The following is a 25,158-nucleotide window of genomic DNA, read 5'->3' as shown; positions in this document are numbered from 1 at the left end:
TGGCAAGAACGATTGAAATAGCCCCAAAGAACTATTTCTAAACAGGTCCACGACCCCCGTTTCCTATTAACTTTTCATTTCATAACCTCTTTTAGAGGGTAGCTAGAAGGGAGGTTCAAGTGTTTTAAGAACTCTTGAAAAATCTAAGTCAAAAGAAACAAGCTATTATTTTCAGCAGACCCTGGGCACCAAACCTTGTCCTTGCACCCTGCTTGGTGAACACTGGTTTGAAACCCAGATCACACATATGCCTGGCAGGACCAGCTATGCTGAGCTCACTCTGAGGGCCAACGAATACTACAGGGATATCAGTTATGACCCAGACAGGAGGCAGTTTTTGTTTTGAGTTTGGCCTGCATTATGTATGTCTATGTGTGTGCATAGTGTTAAGAGCCTAGATGTGTCAGTCCTTTGGGATTGGAGTTAAAGATGGTGGTGAGCCACCAGGTGGGTGCTGGAAATGGAACCTGGGCTTCTGTTAGAGCAACAAGTGCTCTTAACTGCCAAGTCATTTCTTCAGCCCCTACAGGAAGGATCTTAAGAGTGCCACCTTGTATAAAGCACTTTGTAACCACTGTTTACATCTTGGTTGTCTTCCTCACCCATTCCCCATCTTCCTGGCATCTTCCTCCCACCTGTGGGAGCTGAGATCCCTTCATGGTCCACGATGATATGTGCCAGCTGGGTTTGGTAAAGACTGCCTGCCATTTCAACACCAAAGAGGCTAAGTCAAGAAGTCTGCTGCAAGTTCAAAAACAGCCTGGCCTACATGGTGGCCCGCTACAAAAAACCAAAAACACCCCACAAAAAGCAGATCCAGCTCAGTGTGGACTTAAGAGGCAGGTCCTTTGAGAAGTATGGCGGAGTGCTTCCCAGGTAGGAAGCAGGCAGTAAGAGCCAGAGGGGAGGATGTGTGCAGTAAGCGTTTGCCAGACATAACAGGGTTGCAAGTAGCTCACTGATGCTAAGACTGTAAGCACAAGACCACCAAAAGACCATGCCAGCCAAAATCCTAGTGTGGATGGGGGAGGAGAGGATGAAGTCCCACCCCTAACTGAGGAGACACTGGCAATGGATGGCTGCTGACTTGTTTGTCAGAGCTGCATGTTCTCATCTGTGGAGCCAACTCTCCAGGCCCCAGGCCACCTTTTACTATTGAACCTGCAACCAATCACAGCCACCTGGTGGTGCTGGGCAGGCAGAACTGCTTCTTTTTAAATGCACTTTAATCCGATTTTCTGAGTGCACTGGTCAGTGTAAACATGGTACATCAGAGACTCCAGGGGAGGATGGGTGACTATTGCTGGTATGTTGGTTTTAATTTCAAAAAAGGGAGAGATTTATGCTGACAGCTTGAACTGACAGCAGCTTGGGGGAAGGGTTAGAGTAAAAAGAAAGGTACTCCCAGACAACACCCTCCCACCAGGACATTTGGTCCCAATTAGTCTCTCCAGGAGGACAGAGCTGTCACAACACAACTGGGTAAAGACTGCAGGGGAGCATTGGGCCATGGAATGCCTGTCTGGGTCTCAGGGACCAGGTGCCCTGTGGGCTCAGGGCAGTCACGCTGGTTCCCAATCTCCCAGGTATGCTGCTAGAAAATCAGACAGAATCATTTCATGGTGTTAGGAATCTGGAAAAATAAAAAATCATCTTAGCTAGAAAAGGAACATCCGATTAGAGCCAGCCAGAGGAGGAGAAGATCGGGGAGGCTGTTTTGGTGCCACTTAGGCCGGTGGCCCAATGACAGTGGGTCATGGGAGAGTGGTGGTGATGTCACCTCAGTCTAGACTGCAGACTCCCATCCTGCTCTGGCCATGGGAGCTGTCCACTTCTTCCAAAATCCTCTAAGTGGGCTTTCCTTAGTTTGTGCTTCCCTTTGGTTTGACACGTAAGGAGACAGTGGACATGGCTGTCACTTGTCCACAACTGAGAACAGGTGAAGGCAGGTGCCAGGCTTGGCCCTCAGTGGCCCTGGTGGTGGTGCTTGGAGTATGGGGCCAGGCAGGCCGAGCACTGCCACTGGCCTCCCTTCTGTGGTGGAGGGACAGAAGGCTGGGGATGGAGGCTGCCATGCCCCCACCCAACTTCTCTCCATCTGTGGCAACGCGGCAGGGGACGGATAGGCCTGACTGGCAGATGACACAGGAAAAACAGCAAAATTCTAACTCATTCCATCTCTGAAGGTGGAAAAGATCAGATGGCTACTAAAATAATCAATTTCTCAATCGAGTCCGGGCAGCCATGTCCGAGCATCGGAGGTGGAGGCTCGCCCGGGGCAGGCACAGTCAGCTGGGCTGAGCGCAGGCTCAGGATGGGCAGAGACCTTGTCCTCACAGGAGACTGCACCGGAAGAAGCTGGTCCTCTTCTGCTGCTCCACTGTGATCTTAACTCCATGGCTGCTCCCCTGTGGGCTGTTCCCTTCCTGAAGTCACAAGTTTGCCTTGTTATTTACAGTGGATTGTCAGCTCTACTTACTATCCACAAACAGCTGTCAGTCAAACAGTCTGTCCATGACGCTCCAGCTCATCATTCCACCACCCATTACCAGATCCAGTCACCCAGTAGCCAGCTAGCCACCATCTGTCCCCTGCTGCTCATCTGTTCCTTACTAACCACTTGGGTACCCACCATTACCCACGCAACCATCCACTCATCTACTCATGCGCTGTCCATCTATTCAAATAACCCATCTCCTTTGAATGACTCCCGGTCCCCTCTAACCCCCCACCCATCCATCACCACCCTTCCCACTCCCCCACCACTGATCACATCCACTCAAACTCTCGAAGTCACTCACCCTCATGATCACCCACCACTTCCAAAAGCATCCCACTGTCTCCTGACAGGTCACTCACCTTCCACAGCCCACAGACTGCCTTTGTCTGCTTCTCACCACCCCTCGGCGGTCACCCTTTCCCTTTCCCTCCCCATCAAAACCCAGACTCCTCTTACCACATGTTTCTGTTTCTTGCTGCCCCTGGTACTGAAATGAGGACCTCATGGATGCTGGGCAACTGCTCTACCACCGAGCCACACCCCCCAGTGGTACAAACTGTCTTGTTTTCCCCTCTGTTCCTCCTTCCTCCCTACCTCTTTCCATCTACACACCCATCCATGCTAAATACCCCAAGCGTCTATGTCTATCATGAGACAATGTCCCTTAGGGCTCAGGAGGCCTGGGCTTAAAGAGTTTTCTGCCTCTTGTGCTCCAGTGGTGGTGAGGTCCACCTGCTGCTAGAGACACAGGACCTAAACTCTAGTCTTTTTCTTACAAAGAAAACTTTTAAAAATTAGATTACTTATTTATGTGTGTGTGAGTGTGTGCAGGTCAGAAGACAACTTGTATGAGTCAGTTCTTTTTCCTTACAGTGTAGGTTTGAGGTACACTGTGTTATCTATTACACAAAGCCCCAAGTTGTGTGCTGCACCTGTCTGGCATACAGGTTTACAGGGAATGCTGCTGTTTAGACGTAAGCATGAAGAGATGCCACGAGTCCACCCTGTGCCTCACTGGCCGCTCACAGCCCAGATGAACATGTGGGTGACTTGTAGGGCAGGCTCTACTTCACACACACTGTGGGTGACCACACTTCAAAGAGCCCCAGGACTAACTAATGTTCTCTGATCTCAAGTCACACAGGTAGTCTGGGGAAGGGCAGGTGCTCAGGGGGCAGGATCACATAGTGTTCCCAGGTTTCAGTGACATGGTGAGCTCAGTCAGGAAAGCTTTGCTTTCTGTTCTCAGCAATGGTCTGCTAGGCTTTAAAAGGCTGCAGTGATGGCTCAGTCAGAGTTTGACCCCCAGCACATATAAAAAGCCAAGGGTGGGAGCTGGACAGTTCAGAAGTTGGCGCACCAGTGGCTTCTGCAGGGGACCTGGGTTTGATTCCCAGCACCTATGAGGTATAGCTTACAACTGTCTGTGACTTCAGCTCCAGGGATCCCATGCCTCTAGCCTCTCAGGTACCAGCATACATGTGCCCTTCCTGCCCAAAACCTACTTCTACATGGGGAGTTCCAGGCCATGCAGAGCTACATAGAGAGACCCTAAATAAAGATAGATAGACAGATAGATAGATAGATAGATAGATAGATAGATAGATCAGTGTTGGAGGGCTGGCTCAGCAGTTTAGAGCACTGGCTGCTCTTCCAGAGGACCGGGGTTCAATTCCCAGAACCACATGGCAGCTCCTATCTGTGCCTTCAGTCTCTCTGGCCTCTGAGAGCACTATGCATGCATATGGTGCAGACATTCATGCAGGCAAAACTTTCATACTACGAAAAAACCAATAAAATAATATCGTAAAAACAAAACAAACAAACAAAAAAAACTAGAACAAAAAACCCAAGCCAGGGTGGTGGTACTTATAATCCCAGTGTCAGGGTGGCTCAGGAGGGCCCCAAGGTTCACTGTCTAGCCAGAGACCCTGTCTCAAAAACTAAGGTGGGAAGTGAAGAAAGAACACACTGACTGGCTGCTATTTGCACATGCACACACATGCAGACTGACAGACACACACACACTCTCACTAGGATGGTAGGTCTGGGCAGTAATGTGCTGCCCTGGTCAAGGATGGCTGCATCCTACAGAACCCCACATAGAGACCTAGGAAGGACTTGGACTCACCAATTTTTTGTCCATTTTTGCTTTGATATCCCTGGCGAGAGTGAAAAATGCCTGTGGAGAGAACAGGCTGTCAGTGCCCTCTAGTGGTGGGATGTTGTTGGCTAGAGGGAAGGGAGGTCTCCCAGCCAGCATTTCCTTCTGTCCCCAGTCAGGCCCCCATCTGTCACCCTCAGTAGAGCACCTTGGAACAAAGGCCCTCCCCCAGACCAAAAATCCTGTGAATGTGAGCAGGCATTATACTCAGTTGGCCCTTGATGAAATGAAGGATGCTCACAGACCATGTGATTTGCCCAAAGGTATTGAGTGGTTCAGAAGGGTTTGGAAGGAGTATCTATCCATGGCTGTGTTCTGTCCCTCCCTCCCTCTCTCTGTCTCTCTCTCACCTCCGCTCAAAAAACAAAACAAAACAAAACAAAACAAAACAAAACAAAACAAAACAAAACAAAACAAACCACCAAAAAAAAAAAAAAAAAAAAAAAAAAACCACCAACCAACCAACCAACCAACCAACCAACCAACCAACCAACCAAAAAAACAGCTACAAATTCTAGCTTGCAAACGCCTGCTGCCCCATGGAGGGGACATTCTGAGGTAGGTTTAGCATCTCCATGAAGTGTTGGTGACCTGGAAAGTGGGGCCAGGGGAGAGTGCATAGAGGCATTGTGTCCATGGGTATTAGCAGGTGGCCTGGCCTGGACAGGGGAAGAAGAATCTGATGGCAGAAAAGAAGTGTAGCAAAGGCTGGGGAGGGCAGGCCCAAGTGGCTTATGGGAGGAGTAGGGGTGAAGGGAATTGAACAGGACAAGGGCCTTGGCCACTGTCCTCTAGGTACCTTGCAGAGTGATGTGGGTGATTTAGCTCCCCTCTCCCCTCACAGTCTTAATATGTAGCCCAGGCTGGCCTCAGCAATCCTGCCTCAGTCTACTGAGAGCTGAGATTACACGTATACAGGTCTGTTTTTGAAAGACATTAGGGCCCTGTGAGAAAAGCTGAGGGCCAGGTGCCTTGGGGACAGCATAAGGATCAGGAGACAGCACTGGGAGCTGGATCCTCACTGGGGGGGTGTGAATTAGTAGTGTGGCTGATGCACAGAGCTGGGTCTAGGTGTGGGGCACTAGATACTGAGATGTGAGCTTCAGTTTCCCTCATTTGTTGAGCTAGTGAGAATGTGTCCTGAGTGCCCCACAGAGGGCCACTTCCTATGGATCCTCCAGGCTGAATCTTCCAAAGGAAGGCCCCTCCAGCCCCAGAGCCCTGATCCCATAAGCCCACGGCTCCCTGTAGGATCGGACTAGACTCACATTCTCCACATTGATGTTGGCCTTCGCACTGGTCTCCATGAACTTGATCCCATAGTCGAGTGCCAGCTGTAATGGAGGCAACACATGAACACAGTGTGGACTCTCACTGTTTCCTAAGGAACGGAAACTGGGGTGGGCTGCTGCCATACTCAAGCTAAGGGTGCGATGGTACTGTACCCACTACAGTGGTCAGGGAGCTGAGGAGAGGAATGTGGCATAGCCTACGGCAGCTCTGTTCCCTGCTGCGATGTCAGCTGTGCCTGGCTTTGCTTGGTTCTGGTGACAAGAGCTCACTGTCAAGCTCTTATTGCTAGCCGTGAGCAGCCTCTGTCCTGTCTGGGGCTATCGCCTCCAGGATCTCTCCATCTAAGGCAAGTCAGGATGGCAGAAAGACTAGGAAGGAGCACCCCAAGCTGTAAGTGATTGCGAGGGTCCCCCTGGGGCAGTACCCACCTTTTCTCCCCGTTCTTTGGACACCTGTCTCTTGTCGTTCACATCACACTTATTCCCCAGTATCATTTTCTCCACATCTGCAGAGGCATGCTGAGGGGAACAGGACACATCAGGGTCAAAGTGGAAGGCAGGGTGTGGACTGCTTGGTGGCTGGCAGTTTATGTCCCTAGATGTCGAACACTTCTTGCCTGTGCAAACGGCTTGCATGGATCATGGCCACGAGGCTCCAGAGGCATGACTCCCAGAGCAGATGTGAGAGACCTTACCCATGCCCTCAACAGCTATTCTGTGTCAGCTTGCGAGCAATCACATGCACACACCGTGGCACATATGGGTTCCACCATCTGGGTTCTAGGCATTGAACTGAGGGTATAAGGCTTGCTGGCAAGTGCCTTTACCCACTCAACAACTTGCCAGCTCAAGTCCCAATGCCTGTGTGGATCTTTCAACTCTCTCTTTTCTATACATTCTAGAAACAAGGCTGTGCCTAGAATAGCCAAGACTTCCTGCTAAGTTCTTGCTGAGTACCCAGGCTTGGCTCCCCTGACTTCTCTCCTAGAGACAGCTCCCTCATCGGTCCCTCTAGTGGCTCCTCTGTAGAAGGGACCACGGTTCCCAAAGGAGAGAACATCAGAGAGCAGCTCTGCTGTGAGGGAAACTCATCCTCTGCTGCCTGCCACACCTCCTGTCAGAGGATCACTCAGGGTATCCCCAAAGCTAAAGCCAGGACCTCTTTTGACCAAGATGACTTCCACGGCAAGGGCAACAGCCTGGTCTTGACACCAGCCCAAAGCAATTGCTCATAAACAAAGGGCTTGCCTCTCTGCCTGGCCTGGGTGCCCACCAGGCTTGGGTCTAGAGTGACAAGTGTTCCTTTGTGGTTTTATAGATAGGTGAAGTTCTTGACACCTTAAACCCAATGCCCCACCTGCTTAGTCATCAGGGCCACAGGTGGAGCTGGACAGGAAGGGAATGGGTGTGGCTAGCCCCTGAGCAACTGGACAGAGGACAAAGTTAACTGTTGGAGGCGAGGCTGGGCTGGCTGCCTCCTTGTCCCTTCACAATTCAGGGTCTTGTTCTAGGACTACCTGTTGACCCAAATTTGGACTTGGACAGGCTCATACCCTGTTGCATAGCAGCTCAAGATGTCTGAGCCGAATGCCCATGTGACCCCAAGCAGAAATGACTGCAAGAGCAGCCAAATAGCACTGTGTGGCTCCGGGGCAATGACGGTTTCAGGTGGACAGCAAGTGTCTTGGCCCCATTCCTCTCTTTACTGGTTCCCCAGGTTCCTGGCTCAGAGGCATAGCCCAGAAGAAGAACCAAAAGGGTACCCTCACCTCCTCAATGTTCCGAATCCAATTCCGGATGTTGTCGAAGGACTTCTCGTTGGTAATGTCGTAGACCAGCATGATACCCTGGGTAGAAAGAGAGAGGAACATAGACTTTGAGGGTCTACAGGGCAGGCAGTGTACCCATCAGGACTGGGTATGGCCACTGTTGAAGATGACCACTGTCTCAGCCAGCCAGTCACAGTCACCTGTCATCTTCTCTACTTCCATCGTGACCTTTCTGACTCCCAAGTTAGACCTTGCCACACTCTGTAATGAACCTTTTCTGGTTCCTTATGCCAGCAGAAATGTGGACCTGGACTCCCAAAGTCCTACAGACCCAACCAGTGCCTTTTCAGGACACATGGCATCATATTAACTATGTGCTAGGCTTACAGCAGGCAGGAACCTGAGGCTAGGGTGTGTACTCAGGCCCTGCCCTTGGAAGGATCAGGACCCCACCATGTCTGACTCCACGTGCCTTCTAGTGACTCAGAGCTGAGATCTGCTTTCTGAAGAGACTAGAATAAGTGGTCTCTTCAGATCCCTAATGAACGTGAGGGGACACTTAACAGAGTCCACAGATCCAAAAGACCCAGAAAGTGGCCTCAGCCAAGCCTAACTCTACTGACTCACTGCTACTATAGAGGAGAAACTGAGGCACAGGAAGATAGACCTTTTTGATTAAGATGGAAATCCATGAGCCCCGAGTGCTGCCTCATGCTCGGAACCATAAATCCTAACACTCAGAGGCTGAGACAAGAGGACTGTTGCAAGTTGAGATCAGCCTAGGCTATATGTAGATCCTGTCTCTCTCTCTCTCTGTCACACACACACACACACACACACACACACACACACACACACACACACACACACACGGCCCCAGAGGACACTGAATCAGAGAGCAGCCACCCTCTGACAGTCTGGCACATCCCTACATTTCCTTATGGGGCTTCAGGAGTGTGTGCGTGTATAGGTCAGAAGACAATATGCAGGAGTCTTGGTCTGGGTTTCCTATGTGACGCCTACAATGGCGCACTTGGTGGCACTATTACAAGGCTCACATAGGATCAAGCACTGTGTGTTTCCAGGCCCATAGCTGGTTCGAGCCTAGGCTGTTTGCCCCTCTCCCTCAGGCATCCACTACAGGGGACAGTCTTGTACAGAATGCAGCAGCCCATCTCTAAGGCTGCCCACATTTACCATGGAGGAGGAGTGACCAGCAGGGGCAGAGGCCCGTGTCAGGGCCTGGGTTCCATCCCCAGCCCTGAAACCAGAACCAAATAAAAACAAAGTAACATGGGCTGTCTGTGTGAGCTGTCACTAGCCTGCACAAGCTAGAACTAATAACTCACTAACTAATTTCAGCACTCAGGAGGCTGATGTAGAGGCTCACTACAAGTCTAAGGTACAGATATGGTGCCAAGAGAAAAATCAGCCTGGGTGTGACAGTGCTTGCCTTTAATAGCAATACCCAGGAGAAGGGAGGGTCTGGTCTCTACATAGTGAGTTCCAGGCCAGTTAGGGCTACACAGTGACACCTATCTCAAAACAAAACAACAAAACATTGGGCTGGGTATATAGCTCAGGTGGCAGAGCATTTGCCTAGAATACATGAAACCTGGGTTCCATCATTGGTTCCTTGTAAACCAGACATGGTTTACATGTATGTTGGGTGGCACAGACCTGTCATCCTAGCATACAGGAGGCTGAGGCAGAAGGATCAGTTCCAGGCTAGCCTAAGCTACACAGTGAGAACATGTTTCATCAACAATACTGAAGGAGATTCCCATCATCTTGGTGCCAGTTAGGGCACAGCCAGTGAATCCATGTGTAAACTCAGACAGGTTGGACTGCCAAGTCTCGGGGTCCTGTCCACACCTGTACTAAGCAGGGCATGACCATGATCCAAGGAGATCCCAGGCTAACACTGAGGGTACTATTGGTCAGGGAGGTGGGGGCTTAGGGAGACTATCTGAGTCTAGAGAGGTCCACATAGCTCTCTCCAGAGAACAGAGGTACCCCGGACCCCACTGCCCTTGAGGGGCAAAACAGGATTAATTTTAATGAAGACGCTAAGGTTGCAGACCACAGGATTGAGTTTCCAGTGTTGGCTGCCCTTCCTGGGACATTCTAAATACTTACTCTAATGTCACTATTCACGCCTGTTGCTCCCAGGCTCCTCAAGTGTCCCCATGAGTTCTCAGGCATCAGGCTTACACAAGGACTAAGACTCACACTGTGTTCACAGCATGGACAGCATGCTGGGAAGAACTGGGAGCCCGTGGCCCTAAATGGCAGGCTGGGCTACAGAAGGCCCAGGTGATCAAATGGGACTCTGGGGGCAGGTATCCATTTGTTTTCCCAGGAATGTGGGGACATTTCTGAGAGGACTTAGGCTGGGAGGTGGCCTAGGGTTCTGGGCAGGACCAAAGCGGCTCCTCCTGTCTCCTTTGTTCTCATGCCCTGTTTTGCAGAGTCTCACACAAGCAGCACCTGGTCAGGGTAGGACCTGGTCCTTTCCTGCTGTCTCCCCCCATCTCCACAGGAAAATATGTGGGGGTGAGTTTGCTAGTGCAGGACGAGGTGGAAGATGGAACAATAATCCCAAGTAAGTCCAGCCTTCAAGTTGTTCTAGTAAATTCCAGGGCCTCTCTGGAGGCTAGCTGAGGCTTGTCTTCACCTGAAGGGTGGGTTTCCTGGTGCTCCTCTCATCCCTACACTAGGTCTGAGGTCTGAAGGCGGGGACTGGTTGTGATGTATGTGGAGATAATGTTTCAGTGAGTCGGTCAGGGCACACTGACCTCTTTAAAGCCAGTTCGGGTCCTGAGTTGCCTAAAGAGTTGGAACACAGGTTCTGCAAGACACAAAGGTTGGCCAGGTATGGTGCAGACACCTGTGATATCCTAGCCTGGGGAGGCTAAGGCAGGAAAATCCGTGAGTTCCCAGCCAGCCTGGACTAAAGTAAACTCTGGGCTAGCCTTACTTGTCTTACTGGCAAGTTCCAAGCCAATGAGAAGCACTCAAGGAACAATGTTGGGTGACCTGACCTCTGGTTTCCACACTCATGTACACACATGCACACACAAATACACAATACAACATTTTAAAAACATATAAAACAAGCTGGGTGCACTTGGGAAGTTAAGGCAGAAGGATTTTGAGTCCCAGACCAGCTTTGGCTGCATTGTGGGCTACATTTTGGGACTGTTTTAACAAGATGAAACAATAACAAAAGCCAATCACTCAGGCCTTAGTACTGCTGCTTGTTTCCACTTCAACAATAACAAAGTTGGTACCATGGCACCCCTGTAGTAGGCTGTTGTGATTGTCCGAAACCGCTCCTGGCCGGCCGTGTCCCTAGAAGCAAAGATGAAGGGTATTAGTGACATCCCTGGCCTGCTAGATTTTTCCCTTGATTCCCTCCTGCTCAAGAAAGAATCGCCTCTGTCATGTGATTACACAGAACGGGATGTGGAGTGATAGACCACAGCCATTCTGAGTCCCCTGGACAAACGTTCCACTGGACTGTCCCCTCTACCCGTGTATTGGCTCCCTGGTATTGTCCTGGGGGTCTGTGCAGTTGATGCTGAGGATGGGCTCTAGTCCTGACTGTCAAAAAGAGCAGGGTGAACTCAGGAGCTGCTGTTCCAAAGTGCATTCTGTCATTACCTGCATGAAGGAGGTTGTGTCTAGGGAGGTGGCATTTGAGTTAGTGCCACCTGGGTATATGGGGTGTGTGGTCACATACCCACCTGTCACCCTGGCACTGGAGAGGCCTAGGCAGGAGGACTGTGAGTTCCAGGCCAGCCTAGGATATACAACAAGACACTGTCATAGAATAAGAAAGGGAAGGGTGTGCCTGGTGGTAGTGTCTGCCTAGTACATACAAGGCCACAGGTCCATCCCTAGGCCTGGAGGAAAATGACTTACTCAGAGGCAGGCCTTTTATCCCTGAGCCCTGGCTCTTCCTGAAGGCCCTGGATGTCTGGACTCCACAGAAAGGCCCAGTGCTTACGTGCGCTTCCCTGTGGTGTTTTCTGCTGTCTTTATTGTTCGTGTGTGCCAAAGCACATGCTGGGGAACTTGCAGGAGTTGGTTTTGTCCGTCTAGGTCTAGGTCTAGGTCTTGGGGATCAAACTCAGGGTCATCAGGCTTTGCAGAAAACACCTTTACTTGCTAAGCCATCTTGCTGGCCCCTTGGCGTTGAATCTTACTTTACTATGGCTCAGGGGATGGAACTCGAGTGCTCTATATATGCTAAGGTAAGTGCTCTGTCACTGAATCCTGTTCCTGGCTCCAAATTTCTCATTTTAATGTTAACTTTAATTCCGAGATGATGTGCTAGTGGCACTTGCAGAGAACATGCAGGGTGAAGAACGTTAATGGCAGCCCAGGCCAGCCTTCCAGTGGCTCTTCTCTTGGCTGAGACTGCTGAGGGGAGAGGGAGAAAGGGAGGAGCTGGGGCAGGTAGCTTGGCTTGCTGGGACTGTCACTTTGGACTCAGGTGCAAAGGCTGCAGCATGGCCACTGTGTTGGAAGTGGCGGATTTCTATGGGTTGTAACTTACCATGTGGCCAGGACTGATGACCTAGCCCTGAGGACAGACAAGGATTCTCCCTCCTCCAGGTTCAAGGTCTGCAGTCAGAGCAGGAGGTGATGACTAGCTAGAGATAAGGGGAGCCAGGAGGCTGCCTAGAGATACTGGCAAGTCGGTGATGGCTCAGGCTGAGACTAAAGAGACCTGAGTATGCCATGGGGGAGGGGCATCTAGGCTGTCTGCTCCCTCCCAGGGGTACCTGGCTGGCTGAGTGTTTGATCACACTGTTCTGTTTGGTTCTGACATAGGTTTTCACTATGCAGGCCGCATTGCCCTAGAACTTGCTACGACCCTCCTATCTCTGCCTCATGAGGGCTGGAATGACAAATATATACCACTGCTCTTTAATGTAACTTGGTCTGTTTGCTCAAGGCTGCCTGAAGTCAGCCTCCCAGGATGCTGAATTACTTCCCAGTCCACATCAGTGATGGGGTCCTAGATACTCACAGGTTCCTAATTGACCCTGGCTGCCAAGGTTGCCCCCAGAGCTGAGGACTATGAGTTCTGGCTGCTGGGTCTGGCCTTAGCTTTAAGGTTGTTTGTGGGTTTCAGGTCCACACACCAGAAAGTGAGGCCTCAGTTCTCCACAGGGGAGAAAACAGGAAGTAGTGTGAGGCCTTGAAAATTTGGGGTGAGGCCTTGGGCTCAGAAGGAAACCCCCAGCTGGGTGTGGCGGCACACATTCGTCATCTGAGAACCTGGGAAGCTGAGGCTAAAACTGAAGTCCCAGGCTAGCCTGGGTTACCTTGCTAGGTAGCATGGTGAGACACTGTCATGACAAAAAGAGAAAGAGGAAATTCATAGCCCAGGAGTCTTATGCTACCACCTCTGCCTACTCCTTGGGAGGGCCATGGCTTATGGCATATCTGCTGGGTACTTCGTTGCTGGGATCCTATCCATTTCCACATATGAAAGCTTCCAGAATTTTCTCTTTCTCTGCTACCTCCTGGCATGGAGGGCTCTCTCCAGGTTCAACATAATTCTCATGCACCCTGGGACACTGAGCTCACTGGATAGGGCAGCTCCTCTCTCACAGATGTTATGTCCCTAACACAATGTTAGGCTCCAGAGGCCAGCAGAAGACGGCTACCCAAGCTGGGTATGAAACTGAGGGATCTTCTGAGGAAAAGAACTGTTTTCAGGGCTGGAGACTAAGGAATTTTACTCAATTGGTAGAGCCCTTGTCTAGTGTTCATGGGGCTCTGGGTTCATACCATCATTGCAAAAACCAAGTGTTGTCACCTGTCATCCTGGCACTCAGGAACAGGCAGGAGGGTCAGGAATTTGAAGTCATCTTTGGAGCAGGATGTGGCGGTACACTCCTTTAATCCCAGTACTCAAGTGGCAGAGGCAAGCAGATCTCAGGGAGTTTGAGGCTTGCCTGATTTACATACATACTAAGTAAGTTCCAGGCCAGCCAGGACTACAGACAGACTATGTCTCAAAAAATATAAAAAGGAAAAAGAGGACAGTGTGTATATGTGGAGGGGCACCAACAGCTTTGCTCCCAGTGTCGAGCCCAGTGTGGCCACAACGCAGGGGCCACACAGGCGAAAGCACTCACCATATCTGCAGTTTAATCCTCTTGCCCTCAAGCTCTATGGTCCTAATTTTAAAGTCAATCCCTGAAAGAAAAGGAAGAATAAAAAGTGTTATCAAAGCCAGGCCACTTCCTGGGCTATGGCTTTTGGAACAGCAGCTGTATGCTGGGTCCTCAGGACCTCAGGGTCCTCTCCACAACAAAACTGGAAGCTTTTGGAAGTATCTTTCCCTGCTAGAAGCACAGCTTGAGGCTGTGGGGACAACAGCAGATGAAGGGAAGCTGGTAGTGGCGGATGGGCAAGGCCCTTGGGCTAGCCCCACCTTCCTGCTGCCCCTCCCTGGCCCAGTGGGCATCCTAAAGCCTTCCACAGGCTGGGGTCTGCCACCCCATAGTGCACTGTGTTGCCGATGGGCCCTACCCTCTTCCCCAGCCACTGCCCAGCTTCAGTTACTTCTTTTTGTTTTATTTTGTTTTGTTTTTGGAGACAGGGTTTCTCTGTGTAGCCCTGGCTATCCTGGAACTCACTCTGTAGACCAGACTGGCCTCGAACTCAGAAATCTGCCTCCCAAGTGCTAGGATTAAAGACATACACTATGACTGCCCAGCATTTTGTTTTGCTTTGTTTTTGTTTTTCAGTTACTTCTATTTTTGAGGACCGAATCTCATGTAGGCAAAGGTAACCATGAATTCCTGATCCTCCCACCTCTACCTTCTGGGTGCTGGCGTGCCTGGCGTGACTCATCACACTGCCTTCTCCCAGTGGCTCTGGCTGGAACTTCAGGCCTTGCTGTGGATGGTATTCAAGTACTTTACTTCTGAGCTACATCTGAAGCCCAAGGTTTGTAGAGGAGACTGAAAAGGAACAGTGGGTGCCAAAGAGCTTCCAAGTCACCCTCAGGAGAGGGGACTACAGAGGGAGAGGTGGCACTATCAGGAAGGGGTCTTAGATGACTATGGAACAGGGCTCTGACATGTAGCTGGCAAACCGGCTGTATACCAGGTGTGCTGACACCCATCTATAATCCCAGCACTTATAAAGTGGAGGCAGAAAGATCAGCAGGTCAGAGAACTACATAATGAATGTGAGGCCAACCTATGTAATATCAACAAAACCCCAAAACAACCCTAACTGTAACTATGTTCCCAAAGTTGGCCTCAGCTCCAGAGCTGCCAATGAGCTACCAAGAGCCAAAAAGATCAGCTAACGGACCATCTATATGGTGGGATATAGCTCAGTCATGGAACCGAATGCAAGACACCCATCTGAGACACTGTAGAGAGGCTCAAAACCACAATGCTGAGTGAGAGAAGCCAAGCAGGAAAGGCCACACATGGAGTGACTAGGCTGACATGAAGTGTCCAGAGCAGGCAGATCCAGAGACAAGGACGATGCCTGAGGTTGCCAGGCTGGGGCATGGGGAAGATAAAGGGCCAAGGGGCACGAGGATGCCTCTTTTTGGCACAAGGAGACATTATACATTTATTATGGTGATGGATGTGTAACTCAAAGCACACCAAAAGGCACAATGGGTGGACCAATGAGATGTCAGATATGGTAAAGCTGTTTTTTTTTTTTTTTTTTTTTTTTAAATCAAGGGCTGGCAAAATAAAGGAACTTGCTGCTAAGCCTAGTGACTGGGTTTGATTTCTGGGTCTAACATGCCACTGTCCCCACAAAGGCTCATGTATTTAAATGCTTGGTCCCCAAGACGTAAACATGTCTGAAAGGATAGGAAGGATTAGGAGGTGTGGCATGGTTTGAGGGGATATATTATTAGGGGTAGGCCTTGAGGTTTCAAAAGCCCATGTTAGGCCCAGCCTCTTCCCCTTGGCTTGTGGATCAGGGTGGAGCTCTTAGCTCCTGCTTTAGTACCATGCATGCCAGCATGCTCCCTGCCAGGATAACGGACTAAACCTCTAAAACTGTAACAAGCCCCAATTAAATGCTTTCTCTTCTAAGAGTTGCCTTGGTCATGGTGTCTTTTCACAGCAATAGAACAGTGACAAAGACAACAGTCCTCTGTGCAGCCATGTTGGTCCCCTGGCAGCTCCCTACATATCCCAAGTATCCTAGGGGATTTCCTACCTGCTCTTCTCTTTCCTGCAATGGTCTTTACTTCCACAGTCACCTTGGTGCCCCTCTCCTGCTCAAGTTATTGTTCAAAATGGCTTTGTGGGGGTCTTCATCCACTATTATCATTCCAACACTAGACACACCATCCCACGATGTGCAACAGATGGCTCAGTACCCTACACCCACACCCAAACCTGCTGATGCTCAAATTCCTCTTATACTATGACAGGTTATTTACATAGGAATTCTGAATATATTCCATATATTTTTTTCATATACATTTTTGGAAGGTGGCAGTACACTTCAGGAGGCAGCTCTCTCTACCATGTGGATCCCAAGAACTCAGGTTGTCAGCCTTGCCTGAAAGTGCCTTTATCTGCTGAGCCATCTCATTGGCCTGAATTTTTTTAGACAGGACTTCACCGTTTCATGAACTTTCCTGGAGATATAAACAGTCGTCTGTCTATTCAAATTCTAACAACAGACCAAAGGAATGAATCCATCCAAGCTCTGATGAGTGAACCATGTGGACTGGGGAAGGGGATCACTGAATGACAGTCCTCCACTGCCACACTAAGAGTGGAGAGAGTCCACGCTTAGCCTTACACACTATGTACTCTAGAACTCACTGTGACCTTGTGCTCGGGAACAGAACTACAGTATGGGAGGGAGGTGCAGGAGGGAGCAGTGGACAGAGTAGACAAAGGTCTGCTGAGTCTCCCCATCCCAGCTTCAGTGAGGATCAACAGTGGAGTTATCTCAGCTGCTCTAGGGAAGACAGTAGCCAGGTGTGAATCTGAGACCAGCCAAGGAAACAGAGAGAGGGGTGGGGGAAAGAGAGAGAAAAGGGAGGGTGGAGTGGCTCTTAAACTCAGGACAGTACTACAGCAGACTCTGCAGCCCAGGCTGACCTGGAAACTCACAGTGATTCTCCCGCCTCAGCCACCCTAGTGCTGAGATTAAAAGCATAACCATGCCTGGGTCATCTGTAGATTTTCAGTCATGTCCAGAGGAGACACAAACTGCCCACTATCCAGGTTGGCAAATGGAGGTGGGTAAAGGTGCTTGCCAATAAGCCCAATGACTTAAGTTCAAGTCCCAGGATCCACACGTGCCTGCACAGCCCCTCCCCCATTAAATTAATAAAAGTTATTAAAAAAAACTTTTAAAAATCTGGGAGTGGGGCTATGCTTTAGGTGGCAGGAGGCTTGTCTAGCCTGAAGATAGGCCCAGAACCACTATAAACTAAGGTGGCAGTACACGTCTGTCATCCCAGCACTTGGAGGTGGCAGTAGGATGTTAGGAGTTCAAGGGCAACCTTGGCTACAAATAAGTTTGAAGTTACTTGGGAGGCAGGAGGAAAAATTAAGCCTAGGAGTTCTAGGCCAGCCTGGCAACATTAAGTCAGTCGGTCAGTCAGTCAATTTCTCTCTCTCTCTCTCTCTCTCTCTCTCTCTCTCTCTCTCTCTCACACACACACACACACACACACTTTCTCTCACACAGGACTGGTGAGACAGCTCAGTAGGTAAAGACACTTGCCACAAAGCCTAAGCCTAAGTCTGATCCAGGACCCATATGATGGAAGGAGAGAACTGACCTTTGCCAAGTTGTCCTCTGACCTCCACACATGCACTATGGCAGGAGCACCCAACACAAAAATGTGATTAACACTAAAAACAAATCAGGCTGTGACTGGTAGACTGCTCACACAGCAAAATTCTGGGATCAACCCCTACACCCAATAAACTGGGTGTTCTGGTGTACCCAAGCGATCTAGAGGAATCAGGAGTTCAAGGTCATCCTCAGCTACCTGGGGATTTCCAGGCCAGCCTGGGCTACCTACATGAGGTCCCATCTCAAACAACAGAGAGATGGTTAGATAACCCAACTACAGCGTCTGCTGGAACAATGAATGGGTCTGAGCCTGGCTTCAGAACTGGGTGCTACAGGGCCAGGTTCACACAACAAATAATTCACAGGGCTCTGTCACATGGGCACAGCTTTCAGAAAACAACCACCACTCAATCTTGGTTCATTAATAAACACAGTGAAAGCTGCTGGCTGCCAGTATGGATGGATGTACCTTCCTGTATAACTAGGTGGGGATCCTGTATAACTTAGGATTAGGTGGCTGGAGAACACTCTTCCAGAGACATTCCCCAATGTGTCACACAGAAGTCCAGGGTCAGTGTGTAACCAACTGTAGTCATAAATCTTGCTTTGGTCTGGAGCCCTCCTGATTTTTATTAATGCATCAATTGAGTGAGGAACTGTAAACTTTTTGAGGGTCCAGAATTATAAGGCTATAACTTCAAGGTCAAGAAGAATAATTTTCTAGAAGACAGAGGTCTGTGGGAATGTGATACTGATTCCAGAAGGGAGGAATCCTGGGTTCAAATGCCACCTCCACCTACCTCACTGGGCGATCAATCTTGACAGTCACACCCACTTCACTATAAAGGATGAGGCCAATCTCCTCCGGACCCTGAAGGACTAAGTGGGTTTTCTGACCAAGATTTTAAAACTGGGCCGGAGAGATGGCTCAGCCGTTAAGAGCATTGACTGTTTTTCCAGAAATCCTAAGTTCAATTCCCAGCACTCATATGGTGGCTCACAACCATCTGTAATGAGATCTGATGCTCTCTTCTGGTGTGTCTACACACAGTGACAATGTACTCACAAATATAAAATTAAAAAAAAAAAAAAACTTAAAAAAAAGAAGTTTTAAACCAGCCAGATGGAGATGGTCAGAGTCAGACGTGTAGCTGACCTGTGTTGAAGCCCGTGGCTCCATCCTCAGTATTTCAAAAAGAAAAACTGAACAAACATATGAGATGCAAAATAAGCATTGCAGGTCAGCAGGAAGGAGCCACAGCAGTGGGTAAAGGCGCTGCCACTGAGCCTGACGACTTGAGTTCTACGTGGTAGAAGGAGAAAACTGACTCCCATAAGCTGTCTTTTGACACTGGAATTTGGGAGCCAGAGGCAGGTGCTTTCCATGAGTTCCAGGACAGCCTGGTTATATAGCCAGCCTGTCTCAAACAAACAAACCAAACAAGGGTTAGGGCCATGGCTCAACCCCTAAAGTGTTTGCCACAAAAGCAAGAGGACCTGGGCATGGTGGCATAAACTTACAATCCCAGTACTGGGAGACAGAGAAAGAAGGGTCCTGGGGCTTGCTGGCCAGCCAGACTCAACACTTGGCGAGCTCCAGGTTCAGTGAGAGACGCAGCAAAGATAGCTTGGTGGGTGAAGGTACTCACCCATAAACCTGACAACCTGAGATCAATTCCCAGAACCCACATGGTGGATGGAAAAGAACAGTCTCTCAAAATTGTTCTCTGACCCACACATGTGCATAAGCATGCATGTACACTCCCAATAAGATAATTTAAAAAAAATGAGGTGGAGATTGAGGAATAACCCCAACTGTTCCTGCATGCACACAGGAACATGCTCACACACATGTATGCATGCCAAAACAAACAAAAAACACCTCTGAAAACTAATGTCACCATGTTGGTGTTGACTAGGAAGTGTCTGAGGACGGGAAACTGAGGTCTGTGTTGAGAACAAGCCAGAGCCTGTGGGTAGCGACTGTCACTTCCTGTTTGGTCCTCACCTGAGGGTAACTCCAAAGCTGAGTGTTTGGGTGGGGGAGGGGAGAAGCTTTAGATGCACCTGTGCTCAGGAGTGCCCAAACCCTCTGCTTCCTCTTGACTGACCCCTTCACTGGTTGTATAGATCTAATCCTTAACCACCCAGGGCACCAGCCAAGACAGACAGTGCCACATCTACTCTAAATAAAATTGGATCAGAGAGGGTTAGAGCTTGCTCAACCTAGAATTCAAGTATGATGATTCCCTATCCAGTTCCCTATACTTGATACCTGACAAATGACTGTTTCAGAGTGCCAACTGGGAAGGAGATAGTACCTGGCATTAACACGTGATGGTCAGGCCAGGGAGACAACAACTTAGTTGACATTACACAGAAATCATCCCCTAAGTTTTCCTTTCTTTCCAAGCGGGGTCTCATGTAGCCCTGGCTGGCCTTGAACACTCTATGTAGCCAAGGATGATCTTGAACTCCTGATCTTCCTGTCCCCCCCACCCTCGTGCTGTCATGACAGGTGTTCACTACCACATCTGGTTTCAGGGCACAGGACTTGGAACCCAGGGTTCCAACAATGGAACCACATCCTGACTAGGGATAAACCAGGCCTAGAGACCATTTTCTTGTTTCAGGGCCATACACCATCTAGGCCACTCTGTTTGACAGGATTTACTTCCAGGTAATATCTCAATATGAGCCATGACTATTCATGGTAAGAAGCATGGTCAGCACCATTTTTGACATCAGGACTGGGACCATCACAAGCCAATTCGGTTCAACTGCGCTGTGAGGCAGCCCTGGGGGAAAGCTGTTCAAAAAGTGACAGGTGGTGTTCTTGACCCAGTGATAGGGAAGTCAGTCAAGGCTGCACGTAGCCATGGCTGGTCTTAGTTTCTCATTGGAACTTTTTATCTTGTATTCCCACCGGGATGTCAGATACTGCCACCATTCCTTAGAGAGAAGGCAGGAGAACTTTGGGTTGGAGTCCTGACTTAGATGTGGATCAGTGGTGCTGGTCCCTTGAAGCTCTGGGAACAAAGGAACCTTGAGTTTTGGAGTCAGACACACCTGGGTTCAAATCTCATCCCTGACACCTGTAGATTGTGACCTTCAGTGCATGCCACACCCTCCCTCAGTTTCAAATTCCTCCTCCAGGGACACAGCACCCAACACGAGTACACTACAGATTTGATATTGTACTTGCCAATCGTGCCAAATAGGAAACTATGCAAGAGGTCAGGTGTCACCTCCATGCCTCAGTTTCCACTTTCTGTAAGACGGGGATCTCCCCGGAAGAACAGTCTAGAGGCCTGCTATAAAGACACAGAGTTGACAGGCACCAGGACCCCAGCCCAGGGCACGCTCTTCCTCAGACTGCAGTCTGCATGACCCTGTTTGCATCCTGGTGTCCGGCGTCCCGCCAGGGTCCGGGCCCGGGCCCGGACTCCCTGCCGGGAGGTGGAGGCCGCTGCGGTTCTCTGTCCGGCCCCGCGACCCTCCCGGATCCTCAGCCGGAGTGGATCCTGAGTCGATCCCTCAGCCCAGCCCCACAGGGGCGCGCCCAGCTCGGTCCCCGGCCGCCCAAGGCCCCGCTACCTATGGTAGAGATGAACGTAGAGTTGAAGGCGTCCTCGGAGAAGCGGAACAGGACACAGGTCTTCCCTACCCCCGAGTCCCCGATCAGCAGCAGCTTGAACAGGTAGTCGTAGGTCTTCGCCATATTACACTCTCTCCCCGACGGGAAGTACGGCCGGCGCCTCGCCACTGGTCGCTGGACGCGTCTATCATCTCAGATCCCGCCCCCTATTGGCCCCCCGCCCGCCGCGCGTCACCTAGGCCGACGCCCGCCACCCCGAGCCCCGCCTGTCGCTGGGACCCTAGGGGAAAGGGGCGAATCCGGCGCAGAGCCGGAAGCAGCCGACCCCACAGCCCATTGGTGGACGTTTGGTATAGGGAGACTTGTTATTGGCTAGTGGTGGAGAGTCAAATGACCAGAGGTGGGTGTGGCCATATCCTGACCCCGCCTTCTCCTCAGCCCTTCAGTGTCCTGGCCCTGCCTCCGACAGGAGGGACCCCAACAATTCCGCGCGCTGGCTGCTGAGAGTGGAAGGGGCGGGCTTGGTGAACCGGCGCAAGCGTACTGGGAAGACGGTTGGCTCTGGCAGAGAGCGCACGCGCGCAGAGAACGCCTCATGTTTCCCGCCTTCGCAGCCCGCGCAGCCGCAGCCGGCGCTGAGATGAAGCGCGGGAAGTACCTGTCCCTTAGAAATGCTCCTGAGGAGGATTTTCGGCGGCGCAAAAGTGGCGCTGGTTAAGGTTTGCAGCAGACTCGCTCCGCGGCCTTGTCGCCCACCATTGGACCTACTTAGGTGCTATCCAGGCTTCTGCGGTGTGAGTGGCGAACCCGTCACAAGCGAGGCGCTGAGGCAAAGGGAAATGGAGGCCCCAGGGCTATCCGGTCATTGCCGTGGGTGATCCCAGGGCCTCGACGTGGGCAGGGCCATGATAGACAATGTCTGTTCCAAGTAATGGCAGCGTTTTTTTCTGTGCCTGTGGGTCCTCTCCACACATAACAGTAAGACAAGATCGTTCACCCTGCACCAGCCTGATTTGGTAGGTAGTCTTTCTGGTTTATGGTAAGTACACTGAAGCCATAGGTGAAGTGACTTTCCTAGGTTTCAGAGTGGCACTTTTATCCCTTCTGTTTTTTATATGTGCTTTAAAAAAATGTTGAGATGGAACCTGGGAGTAACTGGAGAACAGTGACAAAATAAAGTAAAGCCACATTAAGACATCTGAGGGCTGGAGAGATGGCTCAGCAGTTAAGACTGCTCTTCCAGAGGCCCTGAGTTCAATTCCAGCAACCACATGGTGACTCAAAACCATCTGTAATGGGATTCTATGCCCTCTTCTGGTGTGTCTGAAGACAACTACAGTGTACTCATAAATAAATCTTGGGGAATAAGAAAAGATAAACATCTGAGTTGCTGATAACATGGCTCAGCCAGTAAAGTAAGTCATTTGTTGCTAAATCTGAGGATTGTATTCAATTCCTAGGCATACTTACTGGAAAGAGAGCTTCAACTCCACCAAGTTGTCCTTTGGACTCTCTACCCCTCCCCCTAAGATAAAAATTTGTGGGAAGCAGCATAAAGATTAAAACTAGGGAGCTGGAGAGATGGCTCAGGGTTTACATCACTGCTGTTCCAGAGGTCCTGAGTTTGATTGCCAGCAACCACATGGTGGCTTCTAACCATCTATACTGAGATCTTCTATCATACAGAATACATGCAATATCATACTTACATACATGCAAGTAGAGCACTCATATACATAAAAAAATAATAAAGATTAACACTAGAGATGTCCCTCTGGATAAAGATGCTTGCTGCCAAACCTGACAATTAAAGTTAGATCCCTGTGAAGACAAATGGTGAAAGAATAGATCCAGCTTCCACAAATTGTTTTTTTTTTTTTTTTTTTCCACCACAGGTAAGCAAATATTAAGTAAATTCATGTAATTAAAATGTTACATGTGGCCTTTTTACTGGGGCAGACTCCTAGCTGGTCTGCTCCCATGAAGACACCATATCCTGACATATCCTAGAGGAACCATTGTACTCAGAGCAGCAGAGAATCTTGTGTAGTCAGAGCAGTTGAGGAAGGTGGACTCCCAGGAGCTTTAACACGCCCAAGAGATCCCACAACACCCAGAGGAAGCTCAGCTCCCAGGAGCTCTTAACACACCAAGGATCATAGAATTTCAGGATCCCAGAGGCAGCTTGAGTCCCAGGAGCTCAGGATCACAGAGACAGCTGGACTCTGAGGAGTAATAACACATCCAAAATGACAGGAGAGATAGGCTCCAGTCAAAGGCAGTGAGTGCAGGTAGCACTAGAGATAACCAGATAGCAAAAGGCAAGCACAAGAACATAAGCAGAAGAAACCAAGGTTACCTGGCATCATCAGAACCCAGTTCTCCCACTATAGCAAGTCCTGGACACACCATCACGCTGGAAAAGCAAGATTCTGATTTAAAATCACTCCTCATGATGAGGATAGAGGACTTAAGAAGGACATAAATAACTCCCTTAAAGAAATACAGGAGAAAACAGGCAAACAGGTAGAAGCCCTTAAAGAGGAAACACAAAAATCCCTTAAAGAATTGTAAAAAAAAAAAAAAAAAAAAAAAACCACAACCAAACAATTGAAGAAACTAAAACCATCCAGGATCTAAAAATGGAAGTAGAAACAATAAAGCAATCTCAAAGGGAGACTACCCTGGAGATAGAAAACCTAGGAAAGAGATCAGGAGTCATAGACACAAGCATCAACAATAGAATACAAGAGATAGAAAAGGGAATCTCAGGTGCAGAAGATACCATGTTAAACACTGACACAACTGTCAAAGAAAATGCAAAATGCAAAAAGCTCCTAACCCAAAATGTCTGGGAAACCCAGGACACAATGAGAAGACCAAACCTAAGGATAATAAGTATAGATGAGAGTGAAGATTCCCAACTTAAAGGATCAGTAAATATCTTCAATAAAATTATAGAAGAAAAATTCCCTAACCTAAAGAAAGAGATGCCCACGAATATACAAGAAGCCTACAGAACTCCAAATAGACTAGACCAGAAAAGAAATTCCTCCCGTCACATAATAATCAAAACATCAAATGCACAAAACAAAGAAAAAATATTAAAAGCAGTAAAGGGAAAATGTCAAGTAACATATAAAGGCAGACCTATAAGAATTACACCAGACTTCTCACCAGATACTATAAAAGCCAGAAGATCCTGGACTGATATCATACAGACCCTAAGAGAACACAAATGCCAGCTCAGACTATTATACCCAGCAAAACTCTCCATCACTATAGATGGAGAAACCAAGATAGTCCATGACAAAACCACATTTACACAATATCTTCCCACAAATCCAGCCCTACAAAGGATAATAGAGGGAAAACTCCAACACCAGGAGGGAAATTATACCCTAGAAAAAGCAAGAAAGTAATCTTCCAACAAACCCTAAAGAAGAATACAAACATAATTCCACCTCTAATAACAAAAATAACAGGAAGCAACAGTTATTTTTCCTTAATATCTATTAACGTCAATGGACCCAATTCCTCAATAAAAAGACATAGACTAACAGACTGCATACGTAAACAGCTCCCAGAATTTTGCTGCATACAAGAAATATACCTCAGTGACAAAGACACTACCTCAGAGTAAAAGGATGGAAAACACTTTTCCAAGCAAATGGTCCCAAGAAATAAGCTGGAGTAGCCATTCTAATATCAAATAAAGTCGACTTTCAACCAAACGTTATGAAAAAAGGTAAGGAAGGACATTTCATACTCTTCAAACGACCAATCTACCAAGATGAACTCTCAATTCTGAATACCTATGCTCCAAATGCAAGGGCACCCACATTCATAAAACAAACCTTACTAAAGCTCAAAGCACAAATTGCACCTCACACAATAATAGTGGGGGACTTCAACACCTCACTATCAGCAATGGACAGATTATGGAAACAAACTAAACAGAGACACAGTGAAACTAAGAGAAGTTAAGAACCAAATGGATTCAACAG

At 49.1% G+C, this 25,158-nt stretch overlaps 1 protein-coding gene across 1 annotated transcript; it reads right to left on the bottom strand.

The window, feature by feature from the left end:
• Positions 1–1,294: 1,294 nt before the first annotated feature.
• Rab8a (RAB8A, member RAS oncogene family) lies at positions 1,295–21,481 on the bottom strand. The gene is made up of 8 exons (XM_034520269.2): positions 21,151–21,481; positions 13,884–13,944; positions 11,019–11,079; positions 7,726–7,803; positions 6,386–6,475; positions 5,933–5,998; positions 4,632–4,682; positions 1,295–2,426 (listed from the first exon to the last, which is right to left on the bottom strand). The coding sequence occupies exons 1-8, from the start codon at positions 21,272–21,274 to the stop codon at positions 2,334–2,336; spliced, it is 624 nt and encodes a 207-aa protein (XP_034376160.1). The 5' UTR covers positions 21,275–21,481; the 3' UTR covers positions 1,295–2,333.
• Positions 21,482–25,158: the final 3,677 nt, after the last annotated feature.

Source organism: Arvicanthis niloticus, chromosome 16, assembly GCF_011762505.2.
Source record: "Arvicanthis niloticus isolate mArvNil1 chromosome 16, mArvNil1.pat.X, whole genome shotgun sequence".
Classification (NCBI taxonomy): domain Eukaryota; kingdom Metazoa; phylum Chordata; class Mammalia; order Rodentia; family Muridae; genus Arvicanthis; species Arvicanthis niloticus.
This window is presented reverse-complemented; position numbering and strand designations above follow the sequence as displayed.